Genomic DNA, 22290 nt, shown 5'->3' with positions numbered 1-22290 from the left:
ACCCTTGAATGAGTAGGTGTGTCCAAACTTTTGATTGGTACTGTACATGTTAGAAAGGTGCAAGTATTCCAGACAAATGTACTGTAATTGGCATATTAACTTTTACAGGCCTTTACATGTAGTATGTTTGATGCTGAAAGCTATCCTTTTCCATATTTATCAGGAGTTGAAAGCTCCTCCCACTGGAGCCAGCACGGAGGGAGGGGAGTCCACATCCTGGAAGTGGTATGCAGTGATGGATGAGGTGCTGCAGGGGCTGCCACTCCATCACCCCACCGGTCATCTCCTTCCCACCCTCCCAGAAGGGTCCAGATGTGGAGGCAGGAGAAGTAGGTGACTGCCAGGGAGGCACACCATATGGCCATTTTAGAGGCCATGATTATAAAGTAATTTTATGTATTTTGTATATATTTTTATTTCTAGCTATTCATTAATAGATTGTCTGTTGTTTTTGTTGAAATCCTTATTTTTTTTTAACCAAAGTGGATTTCTGTTTTCTCATAAAGTGTTTCTTGTTTGTAATAAACCTTTTTATTTGATACTGGTACATCTACTGTTGGTGTGTTTTAATTTCAACATTTTAACATTCAAAAGTGCATCAAAAGCTAAACATAAACAAGCAATACATTGTGAGGAACCATAGCTATAGTTGGCTAGTTCAACCAATAGAGGCCAAGTCCTTGAATGCATGCATTGACCAAAGATGGAGAGGGACAGTTCATGCATTGATCAGAGGAAGGTGGTTAGGGAGATAGTTGATGAAGATGGAGTCTGGTGATGATCTTGTATAGGGCTACTCTGTCGTGTAGACACTGGACTTCTCTTTCACAATGAATGTCACCCACTTACAGTAGGTGATGCCTCCTCAGTAGCTCTGGGGCCAGAAAGCTCACCACATACACTTCAGAGTAGTAGGCAGTCATCCTCACTATGAGCCCTCTGCCTCAGCACTGCATTCCTCTACTGCATCCCCCATTCCTTTTAAGCTTCAGGTGACTCTTCAATTGATACATGCATAGGCCTACGGTACACACAAGTTTACTCAAAATACAAAAAATAGTTTTGAACAGTCATCCAACTCAGAATGACAAGTCAGAAATTCTGGCATCATTATAGAACTCCGACTTCACCGAACTGAAGATCACCAACGTCACCATTTTTCCCAGTCTGAGCTTGTTTTGTTTCCAAATTCCCAGTTGTCTTGAACGCACAAAAAGTTGTACGTTTCGGCCGTGGCATACTGCATACTTTTTACTAAACAGTACGTGCGATATAGAATGTAGTATCAGTGGTGTAAAGTACTACTTAAGTATTATTTTGGGTATCTGTACTTTACTTTACTATTTATATTTTTGAAAACTTTTACTTTGACTTCACTACATTCCTAAAGAAAACAAACAATGTACATACATTTTCCCTGACACCCAAAAGTATTCATTATATTTTGAATGCTTAGCAGTACAGGAAAATTGTCTAATTCACACACTTACTGTTTCAAGAGAACATCTCTGGTTATCCCACTGCCTCTGATCTGGCGGACTCACTTAACAAATGCTTCGTTTGTAAATTATGTCTGAGTGTTGCAGTGTGCCCCTGGCTATCCGTAAATAAATAAAAAACAAGAAAATGGTGGCGTCTGGTTCGCATAATATAAGGAATTGATACTTACAGTGCCTTGCAAAATTATTCATCCCCCTTGGCGTTTTTCCTATTTTGTTGCATTACTACCTGTAACTTAAGTTGATTTTTATTTGGATTTCATGTAATGGACATACACAAAATAGTCCAAATTGGTGAAGTGTAATGAAAAAAATTAACTTGTTTCACAAAATTTGAAAAAATTAATAACGGAAAAGTGGTGCGTGCATATGTATTCACCCGCTTTGCTATGAAGCCCCTAAATAAGATCTGGTGCAACCAATTACCTTCAGAAGTCACATAATTAGTTAAATAAAGTCCACCTGTGTGCAATCTAAGTGTCACATGATCTGTCACATGATCTCAGTATATATACATATGTTCTGAAAGGCCCCAGAGTCTGCAACACCACTAAGCAAGGGGCACCACCAAGCAAGCGGCACCATGAAGACCAAGGAGCTCTCCAAACAGGTCAGGGACAAAGTTGTGGAGAAGTACAGATCAGGGTTGGGTTATAAAAAATATCTGAAACTTTGAACATCCCACGGAGCACCATTAAATTCATTATTAAAAAATGTAACGAATATGGCACCACAACAAACCTGACAAGAGAGGGCCGCCCACCAAAACTCACGGACCAGGCAAGGAGGGCATTAATCAGAGAGGCAACAAAGAGACCAAAGATAATCCTGAAGGAGCTGCAAAGCTCCACAGTGGAGATTGGAGTATCTGTCTATACGACCACTTTAAGCCGTACACTCCGCAGAGCTGGGCTTTACAGAAGAGTGGCCAGAAGAAATAAGCAAACACGTTTGGTGTTCGCCAAAAGGCATGTGGGAGACTCCCCAAACATATACTGGCGGCAGGTAGCTTAGTAGGTAAGAGCGTTGTGCCAGTAACCGAAAGGTCGCTGGTTCTAATCCCCGAGCCGACTAGGTGAAAAATCTGTCGATGTGCCCTTGAGCAAGGCACTTAACCCTAATTGCTCATGTAAGTTGCTCTGGATAAGAGCGTCGGCTAAATGACAAAAAAAAAAAAAAATATGGAAGAAGGTACTCTGGTCAGATGAGACTAAAATTGAGCTTTTTGGCCATCAAGGAAAACGCTATGTCTGGCGCAAACCCAACACCTCTCATCACCCTGAGAACACAATTTTTCATCGGCAGGGACTGGGAAACTGGTCAGAATTGAAGGAATTGTGGATGGAGCTAAATACAGGGAAATTCTTGAGGGAAACCTGTTTCAGTCTTCCAGAGATTTGAGACTGGGACGGAGGTTCACCTTCCAGCAGGACAATGACCCTAAGCATACTGCTAAATCAACACTTGAGTGGTTTAAGGGGAAACATTTAAATGTCTTGGAATGGCCTAGTCAAAGCAAAGACTTCAATCCAATTGAGAATCTGTGGTATGACTTAAAGATTGCTGTACACCAGCGGAACCCATCCAACTTGAAGGAGCTGGAGCAGTTTTGCTTTCAAGAATGGGCAAAAATCCCAGTGGCTAGATGTGCCAAGCTTATAGAGACATACCCCAAGAGACTTGCAGCTGTAATTGCTGCAAAAGGTGGCTCTACAAAGTATTGACTTTGGGTGGGTGAATAGTTATGCACGCTCAAGTTTTCTGTTTTTTGGTCTTATTTCTTGTTCGTTTCACCCCAAAAAATATTTTGCATCTTCAAAGTGGTAGGCATGTTGTGTAAATCAAATGATTCAAACCCCCCAAAAATCAATTTTAATTCCAGGTTGTAAGGCGACAAAATAGGAAAAATGCCAAGGGTGGTGAATACTTTTGCAAGCCACTGTAAGTATATTTTAGCAAATACATTTACTGTTGATACTTAGATTTAAAACCAAATACTTTTAGACTTTGACTTTGACTTGAGTCATTTTCCATTAAGGTATCTTTACTTTTACTCAAGTATGACAATTGGGTACTTTTTCCACCACTGCGTAGTACGATAACTGCAGTGTATGAAGTTTAAGTAAGTAGTAGGCAAGTGTCTTTCTACTCCTGTCTTTCACCGTTTTTTTCTCTCTCTCTTTATGTACCTCTGTTCCTCAGGCCTGATGCATATGCCTCTCTCCTCTATTTATCTTTCGTATATCCCTCTTTCTCTCGCTCTCCTTCACACTGATTCTCTCTGTGTTGTTGCAGCATCTATTGCTCCCCTGCTGAACACTCACTAGCTAGTTTCCATTAACTCATAGAGTGATTTTATTCTGTTGACATTTAGCAAGTTCGCATAGAAAATAAATGCGACAATTGCCATTTAACTATCCTGTGTCAACAAAAACAGCTGGACGTAATGAAAATGAAGTGGTTGAAGTGTTAACATTATCCATTTAGGCAAATTACTGATTAATAAATTGGCAACAGCCTTTATGCCCTCCCACCTATCTGTTTCATGTCTCAGGTAGCCCACAAAAGCCACCATGGATAGAATGCAAGAATTGACTAATATTCTAATCATTTTAATGTGTCAACTTATCGCCACGGAACGTGCCATAGAACTTGCACTCAATGTAGATCTAAAATAATTGGATGGTGAAACTTGCATCCAGCCAACCAGAAAAGCAAGGCGAAGCAATTCAGGCATTCTTGAAAGTTAGGACAATCTTTGTCCTGCAAAGTTTTTATTTTTATTTTTATGGAAACCTGCCTACTGTCATAGCCTCTTAGCTATTTCGCTACCACAGTGCTCACTATAACATCTAGGTGACAGTATGAATACTGTCTGGATATCGACGGTCAAATATCATGCTTTTGCATTGACTGCTTGTGCTCAACAATAAGTCTGTCCTTGCTTGTTTGAAATGTACATACAATACGTTGTCCATGGATGAATATCTAAAGTGTGGATCTATGTGTCTGTGAGTAGTACGGAGTAGGCCTTTGGATTCTAGAGACAACAGATGTGTTCCATTTGACACAGAGGAGAAATCTGGTAACTCACACATTTGATAATAGGCACAGAGAGCTACGGCTTTTCCATCTGTAAGTATATTCCCCAGTGCCTGTGCGGCTGAGACACAGGACAGGGATGCCCCCTGGCTGGCTGTGGGCATCAACCATCTTGAAACATATATTTTTGCAAAAGCATCACAATGTGCCGTCTATCGGCCTGTCTATCTGTATATACTGTAATATGGTTTTATGGGTAACACGTGGTGCTGGGGTGGGGGGTGGGGAATACGGAGGGAAAGGAATATAATATATTTTGCAAATAAAAAATGTTATCATTAATTTTGCATTGCTTTTGGATGATCAACTTATTTATTTTATTTCCTATGGGGGAGGGGAAGTGGCTTCACCATGGTTTGTAAAATGTGCAAAAACGTAATAAAAAAATAAGAAAAGGTAAAATCATTAGATCTCAAAAAGGAGTAAAATTGAGGAGGTTTGTATGTCTGATACACAGGAGGCTGCGGGTCATAATAATGGGTGGAACGGTGCGAATGGAATGGCATCAAACACCTGGAAACCATATGTTTGATGTATTTGATACCATTCTACTTATTCCGCTCCAGTCATTAACACGTGCCCGTTCTCCCCAATTAAGGTGCCACCAACCTCCTCTTGTCTGATATACATTAGATGTACACTACATGACCAAAAGTATGTAGACAACGGCTTGTCGAAAATCTCATTCCAAAATCATGATCATTAACATTGAGTTGGTCCCCCCTTTACTGCTAAAACAGCCTCCACTCGTCTGGGAAGGCTTTCCACTAAATGTTGGAACATTGCTGCGGGGACTTGCTTCCATTCAGCCACAAGAGCATTAGTGAAGTCGGGCACTGATGTTGGGCAATTAGGCCTGACTCGTAGTCGGTGTTCCAATTCATCTCAAAGGTGTTCGATGGGGTTGAGGTCAGGGCTCTGTGCAGGCCAGACAAGTTCTTCCACACCGATCTCGAAAAACCATTTTTGTATGGACCTCGCTTTGTGCACGGGGGAATTGTCTGCATCACAGTACTAGCTGTGCCACTAGAGATCCTGGTTCGAATCCAGGCTCTGTCGTAGCCGGCCGCGACCGGGAGACCCATGGGGCGGCGCACAATTGGCCCAGCGTCGTCCAGGGTAGGGGAGGGAATGGCTGGCAGGGATGTAGCTTAGTTGGTAGAGCATGGCGTTTGCAACGCCAGGGTTGTGGGTTCGATTCCCACGGGGGGCCAGCATGAAAAAAATAAAAAATAATGTATGCACTCACTAACTGTAAGTCGCTCTGGATAAGAGCGTCTGCTAAATGACTAAAACGTCAAATGTAAAATTGTCATGCTGAAACAGGAAAGGGCCTTCCCCAAACTGTTGCCACAAAGTTGGAAGCACAGAATCGTCTAGAACATCATTGTATGCTTTAGCGTTAAGATTTCCCTTCACTGAAACTAAGGGGCCTAGCCCGAACCATGAAAAAGAGCCCCAGACCATTATTCCTCCTCCACCAAACTTTACAGTTAGCGTTATGCATTCGGGCAGGTAGTGTTCTCCTGGCATCCGCCAAACCCATATTAGTCTGTCGGATTGCCAGATGGTGAAGCGTGATTCATCACTCGAGAGAACGCGTTTCCACTGCTCCAGAGTCCAATAGCGGCGAGCTTTACACCACTCCAGCCGACGCTTGGCATTGCGCATGGTGATCTTACCACTTCGCGGCTGAGCCGTTGTTGCTTCTAAACGTTTCCATGTCACAATAACAGCACTTACAGTTGATCAGGGCTGGTCTAGCATGGCAGAAATGTAACGAACTGACTTGTTGGAAAGGTGGCATCCTATGACGGTGCCACGTTGAAAGTCACTGAGCTCTTCAGTAAGGCCATTCTACTGCCAATGTTTGTCTATGGAGATTGCATGGCTGTGTGCTCGAATTTATACACCTTTCAACAATGGGTGAGGCTGAAATAGCCGAATCCTCTAATTTGAATGGGTGTCCATATACTTTTGTATATATAGTATATCATTCAGACCAATCCAATTTACACACACACACACACACACACAGTAAGATAATGTCATGAGGTTGAAAGCTCCAGCCAGGTCACACGTGATGCAAGTCAGTATTTCACGTCCATCCATGTCTGAGGATGTTGGGAGGTGATGTGGAAATCGGCCACTAGTGGCAACAGTGAGCCCTGTTACCTTCAAATAGGTTTCGGTTTTGCTAGGGTGTTGTGGATACAAATACAAATTCAAACCTTAACCCTTACCTTAACCTTAACCCTTACCTTAACCCTTACCTTAACCCTTACCTTAACCCTTACCTTAACTTTATACTTCAGTGGGCTAAATCACGGTCACACAGAGAGATTATTGGTAGTCTTAAACAAATCTAATTTGAAACTAAAGTATACACCTCACACACATGGCTATGGGCATAAAAAAAGTTCAAAAGCTTTGTAAACTATATATATTTCTTTTTATATATATATTTAGTTCATATTCAATATCCTCTTGTTTTAAAGCAAGACCTAACTATTATTCTCTTCCTCCAGATGCCTCATACAGCCACAGACCTTGTTGTTTCTATGTAAGGAAGCAGATAGTTTCTGTCTAACAAACAGGATGATCAAATTAAGATCCTACATCTGTACCAAGTGCACAGAGAAAAAAGCTTTCTCAATCAAAATAAAAACTCCAGAACACTAGTAATCTTGATGCCTCCAACAATTTAATGGATCTTATTCAACATATATAATTATTACCATGTTTAATTATTCACTCTTCAAACTCTTTGTCCACATCTTGATTTTCACTTGCCATATTCACCCACAACCATAACCAGGCAGAAAAGAGGAAGGTCCAAACTGAAAAACATGACAAGTTACATCATACAGTAACTACCAAAATAAATGAAACACCAACATAAAGTGCCTTAATAGGAGGTTGGGCCACCACGAGCCAGAACCAAGTGTATAGAACTCTAATGGAAGGAAACAACACAATTCTTACACTTGAAATATTTTAAATTATTTTTTATATTTGTGATTTTTACCCCCTTTTTTGTGATTACGATCTTGTCTCATCGCTGCAACTCCCCAACCGCTCTTCTTAACACCTAATCGCTTAACCCAGAAGCCAGCTGCACCAATGTGTCGGAGGAAACACTGGATCGAACCCCAGGCTGTAGTGACGCTGCGCCACTCGGGAGGCCCCCTTCATTTGGTGTTTTGCTGATGGTGGTGGAAAATAGGCACCGCTCCAGAATGTCCCGTAAGTGTTCAATTGGGTTGAGATCTGGTGGATGAGAGAACCATGGCATATGGTTTACATCGTTTTCATGCTCATCAAACCATTCAGTGACTACTTGTGCGCTGTGGATGGGGGCATTGTCATCGTATGAGGGCATAGCCATGGCAGCCAGAATAATGGGCAACTGAGCCTGCCCAGCATTTTTATACATGACCCTAAGCATGATGGTATGTAAATTGCGTAGGAATTGCTCTGGAACTACACCTGTGTGGAAGCACCTGCTTTTCATAAACTTTGTATCCCTCATTTACTCAAGTGTTTCCTTAATTTTGACAGTTACCTGTACATACATACATACACACATACATACATACATACATACATACATACATACATACATACATACATACATACATACATACATACATACATACATACATACATACATACATACATACATACATACATACATGCATACATACCAGTGGAGGCTGCTGAGGGGAGGACGGCTCATAATAATGGCTGGAACAGAGCGTATGGAATGGCATCAAACACATGTAAAGCATGTTTTATGTATTTGATACCATTCCACTAATAACACTCCAGCCATTACCACAAGCCCGTTCTCCCCAATTAAGGTGCCAGAAACCTTCTGTGATACATACAGTACCAGTCAAAAGTTTGGACACACCTACTCATTCAAGGGTTTTTCATCTGATGCAGCACTCCATCACTCTCCTTCTTGGTAAAATAGCCCTTACACAGCCTGGAGGTGTGTCGGGTCATTGTCCTGTTGAAAAACAATTGATAGTCCCACTAAGTGCAAACTAGATGGGTGGCGTATCGCTGCAGAATGCTGGGGTAGCCATGCTGGTTAAGTGTGCCTTGAATTCTAAATAAATCACTGACAGTGTCACCAGCAAAGCATCCCCACACCATCACACCACCTCCTCCATGCTTCATGGTGGGAACCACACATGCAGAGATCATCTGTTCACCTACTCTGCGTCTCACAAAGACTTGGCATTTGAACCAAATGTCTCAAATTTGGACTCATCAGACCAAAAGGACAGATTTCCACCAGTCTAATGTCCATTGCTCGTGTTTCTTGGTCCAAGCAAGTCTCTTCTTATGATTGGTGTCCTTTAGTAGGGGTTTCTTTGCAGCAATTCGACCATGTAGACCTGATTCATGCAGTCTCCTTTGAACAGTTGATGTTGAGATGTGTCTGTGACTTGAACTCTGTGAAGCATTTATTTGGGCTGCAATTTCTGAGGCTGGTAACTCTAATGAACTTATCCTCTGCAGTAGAGGTAACTCTGGGTCTTCTTTTCCTGTGGCGGTCCTCATGATAGCCAGTTTCATCATAGCGCTTAATGTTTTTTCTTGACTGCACTTGAAGAAACTTTCAAAGTTCTTGAAATGTTCCATATTGACTGACCTTCATGTCTTAAAGTAATGATGGACTGTCATTTCTCTTTGCTTATTTGAGCTCTTCTTGCCATAATATGGACTTGGTCTTTTACCAAATAGGGCTATCTTCTGTATACCCCCCCTACCTTGTCACAACACAACGGATTGGCTCAAACGCATTAAGAAGGAAAGAAATTCCACAAATTAACTTTTATCAAGGCACACCTGTTAATTGAAATGCATTCCAGGTGACTACCTCATGAAGCTGGTTGAGAGAATGCCAAGAGTGTGCAAAGCTGTCATCAAGGCAAAGAGTGACTACTTTGAAGAATCTCAAATATAAAATATATTTTGATTTGTTTAACACTTATTTGGTTACTACATGATTCCATATGTGTTATTTCATAGTTTTGATGTCTTCACTATTATTCTACAATGTAGAAAATAGTAAAATAAAGAAAAACCCTTGAATGAGTAGGTGTGTCCAAACTTTTGACTGGTACTGTAGATATTTTCTATCAAACCTCGAAATTTGGCTGCCTTTATGGATTCACAGAATATATTTATTATAAGCTGTACAGGGCTCTGTAGCATAATGTTTATTTGTCAAGATCTAAAATACAGGGGAGTGTACAATATTTAATACTAACTCAAAAAGAGAACTGGGTATTCAACAATAATGTTATATGGTAAAAGTAACATACAAAAAATACAGTATGAACAGTGTAGTACAGTTCAGTGTGTCTGAGTGTGTCTCAGGTGTAGTAAAGTACAGAGAACTTTAGCTACATATTGTTACACCAGATAATGTGATTTAACCAAAGATTTTTGGTATCCTTTACTGGGAGTTATAGGATTGGTACTGTTTGGCGTAGCACAGGTGGGTGTCCACCCCAAAGTGCCACATGTCATGATGACAGACACCTGTCTCGATCAGTGAAATATACATTTTATGTGACTCCTGTTTCCACAAATCGAGGACGAAGACAGCATCACTAAGGTTGGTCAAAAATTCTCTGTGCTACACCAAACAGTACCTATCCTGTATCTCCCAGTAATGGATACCAACAATCTTTGGTTAAATCACATTATCTGGTGTAACAATTTGTAGCTAAGAGAACTGGTGATCAGCAGATGATGGGAGAGGTGGACATGATGAAATTTCCATTCACAAAGAAAGCATACAGTAAGAAAATACAGTATGATCAGTGTAGTAAAGTTCAGGGATTACTGCACAGCTGTGGGAGGAGTGTTGTCATGATCAAACTGCCATTCAGCTCCTCTTGAGTAATCTTCTGCTTCAAATCTAGCATAATGTCCAATCCATCGAGAGGGATACAGTTCACGGGATACAGTTCTGATACAATAACACACGCAGGCAAATTAATTCTGTTTCTCTCCATCTAGACTCCACTTCAGGAAGAAGCCCAGGTACCTAACAATATAGTCTGTAAGACAAAAACATAGAATAGATTATACTCTATTGTACAGTTTGAACGACAGTTGAACTGTGCCAGCATAACATCAACATTAGGGTAGACTAATTGAACATGCATTTAGAACCATTTCTAGCCTAACAGAAATAAATATGGCATAACGCTCAACCTTTGCACAATGACCAGACCATACAAATGTACCTAGAGTGTTATGAAAAAGTATTTGCCCCCTTTCAAATTTTCTCTACTTTTGCATATTTGTGATACTGAATGTCATCAGATCTTCAACCAAAACCTAATATTAGATAAAGGGAACATAAGTGAACAAATAACACAACAATTACATATTTATTTCATAAACAAAGTTATGCAACACCAATTCCCCTGTGTGAAAAAGTAATTGCCCCCTTACACTCAATAACTGGTTGTGCCACCTTTAGCTGCAATGACACCAACCAAATGCTTCCTGTAGTTGTTGATCAGTCTCTCACGTCGCTGTGGAGGAATTTTGGCCCACTCTTCCATGCCGAACTGCTTTAACTCAGTGACGTGTGGCTTTTCAAGCATGAACTGCTCATTTCAAGTCCTGCCACAACATCTCAATTGGGATTAGGTCTGGACTTTGACTAGGCCATTCCAAAACTTCCAATTTGTTGCTTTTTAGCAATTTTCATGTAGACCTGATTGTGTGTTTTGGATCATTGTCTTGCTGCATGACCCAGCTGCGCTTCAGCTTCAGCTCACAGACGGATGGTCTGACATTCTCCTGTAGAATTCTCTGATACAGAGCAGAATTCATGGTTCCTTCTATTAAGGCAAGTCATCCAGGTCCTGAGGCAGCAAAGCATCCCCAAACCATCACACCACCACCACCATGCTTGACCTTTTCTTATGATGTTCTCACTGTGGAATGCAGAGTTTGGTTTTCGCCAGGCATAATGGGACCCATCTCGTCCAAAAAGTTGACTCAAGTTTGCCAAAAAGCACCTGGATGATCCTCAAGACTATTGGAAGAACGTTCTATGGACAGATGATTCAAAAGTATAACTTTTTGGACGACAAATTTTTTTAACAAAGCACCTATGCAAAGCCCTCACTGTCACTCAGAATCTTATTCCAGTGTCTGTCTGCCTGCAAGCTGAAAATCTGCTAGTTAAGGATACTATAGTCATCACGTTTCACATTGGATTTATTAACTACAAATAGGTATGTCACGCCCTGGCTCGGGGGACTCTTAAATGTTGAGCCAGGGTGTGGAGTTTCTGTTACATTTTCTATGCTTTTGTTCTAGATCGTTTATATCTATGTTGGCCAGGGTGGTTCCCAATCAGAGACAGCTGTAGCTCGTTGTCTCTGATTGGGGCACATACTTAGGCAGCCTGTTTGGCACTAGTATTTTGTGGGATCTTGTTCCGTAGGGTTTTGTGTATAAACTAGGACTTCACGTATCGTTTGGTTTATTGTTTTGGTTCGTGTGTGTACACAAATAAAGAATGTACACTTATCAGCCTTGGTCCGCTTCATCTGTCGACGATCGTGACAGAAGATCCCACCACCAGAGGACCATGCAGCGTGCCCAGGAGGAGAAGTTGGCGATGTCCCAGGTGGGCGAATGGTGGTCTTGGGAGGACATATTTGTGGGCAGAGGGCCATGGGCAAAAGTAAATGCCCAGGCAGGAGAGGAGAAACGGCGCCAACCGTGCCGATGACGGACACGCGAGAGGCAACCCCAAGTAATTTTTTTGGGGGGGCACACGGCGTGGACGACGGGGCTGCTGGAGGCAGCTACAGGACAAATCGGCGGACTAGGAGAGGAGGCCACCAGGTTTGGGGGGCTGGAAGGGTGGTTGGCGGAGCCTAGAGGTAGAGCAGAGCCAACTCCCCGTACTCAGGCTAGGCAGCGTGAGACTGGGCAGGTTCCGTGTTATGCGGAGCCACGTACTGTACCGCGAGTGTTCCGGCACAGTCCTGTACGTCCTGTGCTAGCACCACGCACGTGTCGTGCTAAGGTGGGCATGCAGCCAGGACGGAGTGTGCCGGCTCAATGCTCGTGGCCTCCAGTACCCCTCCTCGGTCCCGGATATCCTGTGCCAGTGCCACGTGCTGTAGTGCCAGTACGAGTGCACAGCCCTGTACGTCCTGTGCTGATGCCTCACACAGATTGTGTGGAAATAGGTATTCAGCCAGGACGGGTTGTGTCAGCTCTCCGCTCCAGACCTCCAGTCCGTCTCCACAGTCCAGCCCGGCCTGTTCCTGACCCTCGCACCAAACCAGTGGTGCGCGTCGCCAGCCCGGTCCGGCCTGTTCCTGCTCCCCGCACCAAGCCTGTGGTGCGCGTTGCCAGCCCGGTCCGGCCTGTGCCTGCTCCCCGCACCAAGCCTGTGGTGCGCGTCGCCAGCCCGGTCCGGCCTGTTCCTGTTCCTCGCACCAAGCCTGTGGTGCGCGTCATCAGCCCGTTCCGGCCTGTTCCTGCCCCTCGCACCAAGCCAGTGGTGCGCGTCGCCAGCCCGGTCCGGCCTGTGCCTGCTCCCCGCACCAAGCCAATGGTGCGCGTCGTCAGCCCGGTCCGGCCCGTTCCTTCCCCTCACACCAAGCCAGTGGTGCGCGTCGCCAGCACGGTCCGGCCCGTGCCTGCTCCCCGCACCAAGCCAGTGGTGCGCGTCGTCAGCCCGGTCCGGCCCGTTCCTGCTCCCCGCACCAAGCCAGTGGTGCGCGTCGTCAGCCCGGTCCGGCCCGTTCCTGCTCCCCGCACCAAGCCAGTGGTGCACGTCGTCAGCCCGGTCCGGCCCGTTCCTGCTCCCCGCACCAAGCCAGTGGTGCGCGTCGTCAGTCCGGCATGGTCCGTGCCTGTTCCACCGGTGCCTGGTCCGGCACCGGTCAGCTGCTCCACACCGGAGCCAAAGCAATCCGCTCCACCGGTGTCCAGTCCAGCTCCGGCTAGCGGGGCCAGACCAGACCAGGGGCGCTACGGGGGGGGTAGAGAGAGAGTGGTGGTCACGCCCGGAGCCGGATCCGCCTCCGAGGCGGAATGCCCACCCGGCCTCTACCCCGTTGTGTTGGTGTGGCGCGGTCGCAGTCCGCGCCTTTGGGGGGGTACTGTCACGCCCTGGCTCGGGGGACTCTTAAATGTTGAGCCAGGGTGTGGAGTTTCTGTTACATTTTCTATGCTTTTGTTCTAGATCGTTTATATCTATGTTGGCCAGGGTGGTTCCCAATCAGAGACAGCTGTAGCTTGTTGTCTCTGATTGGGGACCATACTTAGGCAACCTGTTTGGCACTAGTATTTTGTGGGATCTTGTTCCGTAGGGTTTTGTGTATAACCTAGGACTTCACGTATCGTTTGGTTTATTGTTTTGGTTCGTGTGTGTACACAAATAAAGAATGTACGCTTATCACGCTGCGCCTTGGTCCGCTTCATCTGTCGACGATCGTGACAAGGTAAGATGATGATGATTTTAATTATGGTGCTGCTCTGCACACACAAGCTTGCTAGCTAGCTAAGATAGCTCTGGTCTAGCTCTCAAAAACTCTAGGCGGCATTATGTGTAATGTAATGGAAATGAGAATCATGATCAAGGGTTAGCTCTGGTCCAACATTTGTTAAGCCAACTCTCTTAAGTTCAAAGACATTCAAAGTTCCTTCATAGAAGCCGCTCCTCCGTAGGTATAATTCCGTGGGTCTAATTCAGATAATGCATGTCATAACAACAAGATGCCCAGCACTCTCATCACCCGCTAAATTTCAGTCGCATGTTGCACCCTACACTACACTACACTTGTCTGTCCAATACATGTACATAGCTTTCCCTCTCCATAACAAGCTGCTCTATCCATTGGTGAAGTAATTTAATGTCGATTTCAGAAGTTTAAAAAGGAACAGAAAGGTGCTTCGAACCGGTTCAGAACTATATTTTGCTGGTCGGATCAGTGGAACGGAACGAAAAAAAAAATGGTTTTGTTCAGAACGAAACTATTGGAAATAATTTAGGTTCCAGCCCCTGGTTGTAACGTTGTAGCTTGCTGTTTAGTAGCTATATCTACGACTAAAAAGAGAAGAGATTTTACAATCGAGATACAATAGATATGGCTACCTGTAGTTGGTTAGCTAACTTAGCTAGCTACCTAATAATAATGTCCCCCTACTGTAACACAGTAGTATGTTAATGTTTGCCATCAATACACAATTTTGGTTTCAATAGATAAACTAAAGTTAGCTAGCTAGGTGGCTTGCAGTAAAAATAACTGAGCTAGCCACCGTATTTGTCATCTGCCCTCTTGCACAAAGCACCGCCCCACTCGAGAAAAAATGTGTCAGCTTGTTCATTTAGCAATTAATCCGCCAGTAGGAGCATCACTGAAAGACATCCAATGGCTCTATCGAACAAGGACAACCATATCTACATGCACAAAAATGTAAACAGATGTAGGATCTTAATTTGAACACTGTTTTGTTGATGAGAAATGCAAACTTCTAGGTTTAAAAAGGCTTCTAAAGTTGTAATTTCCACTTTAAAATGTCAGACTTGATTTGCCCTAATGTAAAATGTATCAACACCTACAAAGAATGTCCATTAATTATAATCTACATAATAATTCACATTCCTGCTGTAGCAAATTGGCTCAAATTAAGATCCTACATCTGTAGTGTGATCAGTATCACATAGAGCCTTCACGAAATGCCACAAAGCAGGACTACAATTATTTTCAGATCCCCCCCGCGCATTAATATTACCGAAAGCCGTCATAGGGTGTATCATTCAGCGCGCGAAGCCCAGACCTGCCTTCCTTCTGGGCAATTATGTGTGAAACACATCTCACGGACCTAGAAATGCCTCGGACATGATGAAAACAAGCCCAGAGTCCCCAGGGTGAAAATCCCCTTAAATTTGATCACCCTGTTGCAGGGGAACATGTAGTGTATTTGAGGTTTAAAAAAGCTTCTGAAGTTTGTAATTTCAGACTAGCGTTTTCCTTACAGAAAATGTATCAACCCTTACAAAAATCACCATCCAAATAATAATTCACATTTCCTGTTGCTGCAGGATTATTGTCATTAAATTAAGATACTACATCTGTACTGCACATTAATCACTGTGGATTACAATGATTAAGTTGATTTGATCTGTTTGTGGAAAGATGTGTGATGAATTGCCAAACGGAATTCGCTTTTGGCCTTGCGAAGTATATAAGATTTGTTTACTTCTGGCTCTGCTTCAATCCAATATGAATGTTTACTCAGCACACAAAGGCCCTTCTGTCTGGGAGGGAGTATACACAGTAAAGCTGTGGTTTAACATCAGCTGATCATGGTTATCATTTCAATAATATGTAGTTGGGATGGACACTGCTAGTAGGTGTGTTCGGCCTCTATTCAATCTGTATCGCTGAAGCGTTACCGATTGCGTGATAGAAATGTAAAGGTAATTAAAGCCGACATATGCAGCGTTTCCAGTGAATGCAGTCTCCGCTAACGCGGGAACATTGCCTTTACATTTCAGTCACGCTGAACTTCCGCCATACGGATTGAATAGAGCCCTTAGTTATTAGACTACAGATATAGTTGTGATCTAATGCTATGGTAACTAATGAGATAGTAAGCGAGCTTAGATATACAGCAGTTGTAATAGACACTGATGCCCGTCAGACTCACCCTTAGACCAGGGGGTAGCTGGAAGCCGTGGCGATGCCACACTGGTTGTGCTTATTCCTGGACATCATCATGTAGCCCTTATCTCCCCAGTCAAGGCCCCAGCTAGAACACACACATCAAGCAAACACTTAGCAATTAGCAATAGCATAGCAACATTGATCTTAGTGTGTTGGACCGCTTCAACCACCTGTTTTAAGCATCGTAGTTTGTTATTGGCACATCAGGCCCCATTCTTACTAACCACACTGGCCCTGTTATAACGGAGCCCATCTCTGACAGTACTGAGATTAGGAAATGCAACTGCAACACCATGGTTGAAGCAGTCCAACATGGTTGTTCTTGACCAATCAGATAGGCCTAGCTTGATTTCATACAGCATACATTATGTTATTTACCTGTTCTTCACCAGCCAGTAGTCCTGGCCATCATCACTAGTGCCATAGCCCACAGCCAGCACACCATGATCCAGCTGATCGCTGCTGCACTCTGGCTCATCATAGACACCTGGGAATGAACAACCACTCAGTTATTCTCAATATACACACAATCAGCCTGGTGTCCGTTTACATGTGTCACATTTTGAACATTTTGCAAAGGGATATGCATCACGATTGTGTGCATATCACAGGGAGCACACAGGGAGCATTTACTGCACATCTAAGAAAGAATAGATAGATCATTCATTCATAGATCATTCATAGATCATTCAGTTCACAGTTATGAACCATAACTTATTGAGTCTCAATGAAGCTTTCATAAGCCCTTTATAAGGCCTACCTACATAAATGCTTCAAAAATCATTCATGAGAAAATGTCATAGTATTTAATGGGTAGTATAAGGCTTATGCCACATTTGTTAAAGAACCAGATGTCAGGACCTGTTATTAGCTTATAATGGGTTTATAAACGGTTTCTGAAGGCTTTATAATGCCTTATAAGTTATAGTTTGTTTAAAGTTTGACCAAGATGACAGGTGTAGGTCCAGGTTGGAGAGAGGCGTGTCTTAAAAAGCCTAATCTGATTCATCTAGAGAGAGGCGTGTCTTAAAAGGCCTAACCTTATTCGGCTGGAGAGAGGCATGACTAAAAAAGACCTCACCTGATTTGTAGAGCTTGAAGGATGAGTGTGCGGCATTGATGGCCACAGACACAGGTCCGACGGTGGCCACAGCCTGCTGCAGGGCGCTCTCGTCACCGCTGGTCACGTCAACGTACCCGGTGCAGGTGGCACCCACACTGTCTGGCTTGTAGCGGCACATATTGTCCTGTCATAGAAAGACATTGTTAAATATACAGTATAGAAGTGTAGTTGGTAATTGTTTATGGCAAAAGTTCAGTAGAAAAGCATTATTTTGACTGTATGTAAAAATATTAAGTATTCTTAAAATTTGACCAAAATAGCATGCACTAGTAGAAGTGTAAGCACATACAACTTAGCAAATATTAAATATTCTATTCACACCTAAATGTGTCATTGTAAAATAATGCTCTCTCAACTGTCTGCACCACTAACCATGTCGACTAGATGTCACTGTTGTATTTCTTCCTTGAGTCTGGAGGTTGTCATAGCCTACCAGGGTTGGGCTCAATTCAGAATGTTGGAATTGACTCCAATTCAATTCAAGATTTGAAATTAGAATTAGGATGTAGAATTTGAGTTTGAGTGACAGGAAGTAGAATTGAATTCAGTGCAATTAAAATAAATTCCACAGTCATAGAACATGAGTTTTATTGAATCTGACAGTTCATACTTCCAGATACCAAAGAATATATCACCTTTCTCTGGAAACAATGTTCATATACTATTTTAACCTTAGTGCTTATAATAGCCAATTATATTTCCACCAACCATTTCATTTGTTTGGCTTCTTTTTGAAGGTCTCAGGGTCAACTTGAGGGTTAAACTAATGCATTGGGAAATGTAGTATTTACCCCATATTTAAGAACCTTTAAGTGATTAATGAAATATAACAACTTAAAATATTCACATTCAAGTTTTGTTTTCCTTGACTATTCACATTTTAAAAGTTTGTCCTGAAAATCAATTGTTTCAACAATATTTTATTTGCATGTATATAACGACATGTTTGATGTTTTTATGTACAAGATGTATGATTGTATAGACTACACCTATTATAGAATATAATAATTTTAATTTAATTTCACTGAAATCAATCATTCAATTTCCTTTAATTCAAATTTGAATTGCAATTCTGTATACTGTTTACTGCTTCAATTCAAATTAAATTCAAATTCAATAATTTAATTGGAAATGATGAGGCATTCTCAATTAAATTCTGAATTGAGCCCAACCTTGTAGCCTACTATTGCTCTGTATGGGGCTCGTGTGGGCCTGCACCACACTGGGAGAAGGATGAATTTGACCCTATCTATACACTGATCTAAGGTCAGTTTGGCATTTCTAATTTCTAATGCTTAACAGTTGGGCTTTAGGGAGAGCCATCTGATGCAAGATCTGTACCTAAAGACAACTTCTATCAAGATCTAGGGTGTATTCATTAGGTACCAAATGGAAGAAAATGAACTGAAATGTTTTTAAACGTGTAGTCCTAATTAACACAACCCTGCCCACTGTTCAGTGCTCACCTCAGCATGGTAGGGGTAGGTGTCCTCAGTGTCCAGGCCTCCAGGGGCCAAGGACTTGATATACTCGAAGGCCTGGTCCATGAGACCGCCCATGCAGCCCATGTTGCCAAACTCGCCGGAGCAGTCAACCAGCTGCTGCTCACTGAGGGACACCAGCTTATTGGTCTTCCTGTAGTGCTGGCCTTCCAGAGAGCCAGTCTGAGGGAGGGAGGGAGGGAGTGAAGGAGGGAGGGAGGTGGGGGGAGCACACTTAAGCGCCAACCACAGTAGGACTCCACTTTTTTGAGCTGAAAGACGATGGCCAGAGCTTACCCACGATATTGCACAACGATTTAAGTCAATAAGTCATTGTTTTAGTCAAATTATGATATTTTGGGGCTTAATGTGACAAATCGGAACTGCCCACTTCGTGCAAATCCGTGTGAATGCGGTGTCTTTTCCTATGATAGCCTATGTTTCGTTTCAGGGCTGGGTTTTATTTGAATGTTACCACTGACCAGCATGGCATTGTTTATTAATCAGAAACAGCTGCAAAGTTATTCCTCTTCGCGACTGAGATGAGCCAAAGAGCCTTATGTCCACTTGGCTGCCTGAGCCGTGGACCAAATTAAAATAGGGGGTGCAAACTTATGTTTTCGCACCTACACTTTTTCCCCCCAGAAAATTATCATTATCCATTGGATCATTTTTAAATGTTCACTTATTTTTGATGTAGTCTGTATTAAATATCTACAGTGGGGAGAACAAGTATTTGATACACTGCCGATTTTGCAGGTTTTCCTACTTACAAAGCATGTAGAGGTCTGTAATTTTTATCATAGGTACACTTCAACTGTGAGAGACGGAATCTAAAACAAAAATCCAGAAAATCACATTGTATGGTTTTTAAGTAATTAATTTGCATTTTATTGCATGACATAAGTATTTGATACATCAGAGAAGCAGAACTTAATATTTGGTACAGAAACCTTTGTTTGCAATTACAGAGATCATACATTTCCTGTAGGTCTTGACCAGGTTTGCACACACTGCAGCAGGGATTTTGGCCCACTCCTCCATACAGACCTTCTCCAGATCCTTCAGGTTTCGGGGCTGTCGCTGGGCAATACGGACTTTCAGCTCCCTCCAAATATTTTCTATTGGGTTCAGGTCTGGAGACTGGCTAGGCCACTCCAGAACCTTGAGATGCTTCTTACGGAGCCACTCCTTAGTTGCCCTGGCTGTGTGTTTCGCGTCATTGTCATGCTGGAAGGCCCAGCCATGACCCATCTTCAATGCTCTTACTGAGGGAAGGAGGTTGTTGGCCAAGATCTCGCGATACATGGCCCCATCCATCCTCCCCTCAATACGGTGCAGTCATCCTGTCCCCTTTGCAGAAAAGCATCCCCAAAGAATGATGTTTCCACCTCCATGCTTCACAGTTGGGATGGTGTTCTTGGGGTTGTACTCATCCTTCTTCTTCCTCCAAACACGGCGAGTGGAGTTTAGACCAAAAATCTATATTTTTGTCTCATCAGACCACATGACCTTCTCCCAGTCCTCCTCTGGATCATCCAGATGGTCATTGGCAAACTTCAGACGGGCGCTGGCTTGAGCAGGGGGACCTTGCGTGCGCTGCAGGATTTTAATCCATGACGGCGTAGTGTGTTACTAATGGTTTTCTTTGAGACTGTGGTCCCAGCTCTCTTCAGGTCATTGACCAGGTCCTGCCGTGTTGTTCTGGGCTGATCCCTCACCTTCCTCATGATCATTGATGCCCCTTGAGGTGAGATCTTGCATGGAGCCCCAGACCGAGGGTGATTGACCGTCATCTTGAACTTCTTCCATTTCCTAATAATTGCGCCAACAGTTGTTGCCTTCTCACCAAGCTGCTTGCCTTTTGTCCTGTAGCTCATCCCAGCCTTGTGCAGGTCTACAATTTTATCCCTGATGTCCTTACACAGCTCTCTGGTCTTGGCCATTGTGGAGAGGTTGGAGTCTGTTTGATTGAGTGTGTGGACAGGTGTCTTTTATACAGGTAACGAGTTCAAACAGGTGCAGTTATGAGTGGAGAACAGGAGGGCTTCTTAAAGAAAAACTAACAGGTCTGTGAGAGCCGGAATTCTTACTGGTTGGTAAGTGATCAAATACTTATGTCATGCAATAAAATGCAAATTAATTACTTAAAAATCATACAATGCGATTTTCTGGATTTGTGTTTTAGATTCTGTCTCTCACATTTGAAGTGTACCTCTACATGCTTTGTAAGTAGGAAAACCTGCAAAATCGGCAGTGTATCAAATACTTGTTCTCCCCACTGTATATACAGTACCAGTCAAACGTTTGGACACACCTACTCATTCAAGGGTTTTTCTTAATTTTTTTACTATTTTCTACATTGTAGAATAATAGTGAAGATATCAAAATGATGAAATAACACATATGGAATCATGTAGTAACCAAAAAGGTTCTTCCATCTCCACAGAGGAACTCTGGAGCTCTGTCGGAGTGACCATCGGGTTCTTGGTCACCTCCCTGACCAAGGCCCTTCTCCCCAGATTGCTAAGTTTGGCCGGGCGGCCAACTCTTGGAAGAGTCTTGGTGGTTCTAAAATTCTTCCATTTAAGAACATGCATTGTCAACTGTGGGACCTTATATGAACAGGTGTGTGCCTTTCCAAATGATGTCCAATCAATTGAATTTACCACAGGTGGACTCCAATCAAGTTGTAGAAACATTTCAAGAATGATAAATGGAAACAGGATGCACCTGAGCTCAATTTCGAGTCTCATAGCAAAGGGTCTGAATACTTATGTCAATATTTTGTTATTTTTTATTATTATTATTATTATTTTATTATTAAAGATTTTTGATTTGTCATTATGGGGTATTGTGTGTAGACCGATGACGAAAATATTTAATTTAATCAATTTTAGAATAAGGCTGTAACATAAGAAAATGTGGAAAAGGGAAATGGTCTGAATACTTTCCGAATGCACTGTATATATTACCATTTTATAAATGGTATAACTGCGTGATATGATAGCAATTTGTAAACCCGCTTGCCCCAGGATAAATGGTTTTGACCACTAATGTTTTGCTTCACTACACGCGCCACTGCTTGGATTGGTGTAACGTCAGCTAGAAACCACAAGTGCCTATCCAGATAATGAAAAGGCGTGTTACATGTAATTTGCGGCATGCATGATCATGAGCAAAATCATTGTAGCCTATCATTTCACTTCCCCTGTGAGAACCATGAGCATGGGCTGACTTGGCTTTGCTGTACTGCAGCCTAACTACCAAAGGTTGCACCGTGTCCATTACAATGTAGAAAAATGCATATCTTTCAATTGTTATCCATACTACCGGAGCTTCAT

General features: G+C 42.8%; 1 protein-coding gene across 1 annotated transcript in view; it reads right to left on the bottom strand.

Annotated features, from left to right (window-relative positions):
- Positions 1-9823: 9823 nt before the first annotated feature.
- Positions 9824-22290, bottom strand: part of LOC121545125 (procathepsin L) — a 33652-nt gene continuing 21185 nt past the window's right edge. Inside the window, exons 4-8 of the mRNA XM_041855538.2 lie at positions 18932-19129; positions 17424-17589; positions 16721-16829; positions 16326-16427; positions 9824-10687 (exon numbers count right to left, since the gene is read on the bottom strand). Coding sequence (XP_041711472.1) covers positions 16328-16427; positions 16721-16829; positions 17424-17589; positions 18932-19129 — 573 coding nt within the window. The 3' untranslated portion in view covers positions 9824-10687; positions 16326-16327. The remainder of the gene's footprint in view (positions 10688-16325; positions 16428-16720; positions 16830-17423; positions 17590-18931; positions 19130-22290) is intronic.

This window comes from Coregonus clupeaformis, chromosome 29, assembly GCF_020615455.1.
Source record: "Coregonus clupeaformis isolate EN_2021a chromosome 29, ASM2061545v1, whole genome shotgun sequence".
Lineage (NCBI taxonomy): Eukaryota > Metazoa > Chordata > Actinopteri > Salmoniformes > Salmonidae > Coregonus > Coregonus clupeaformis.
This window is presented reverse-complemented; position numbering and strand designations above follow the sequence as displayed.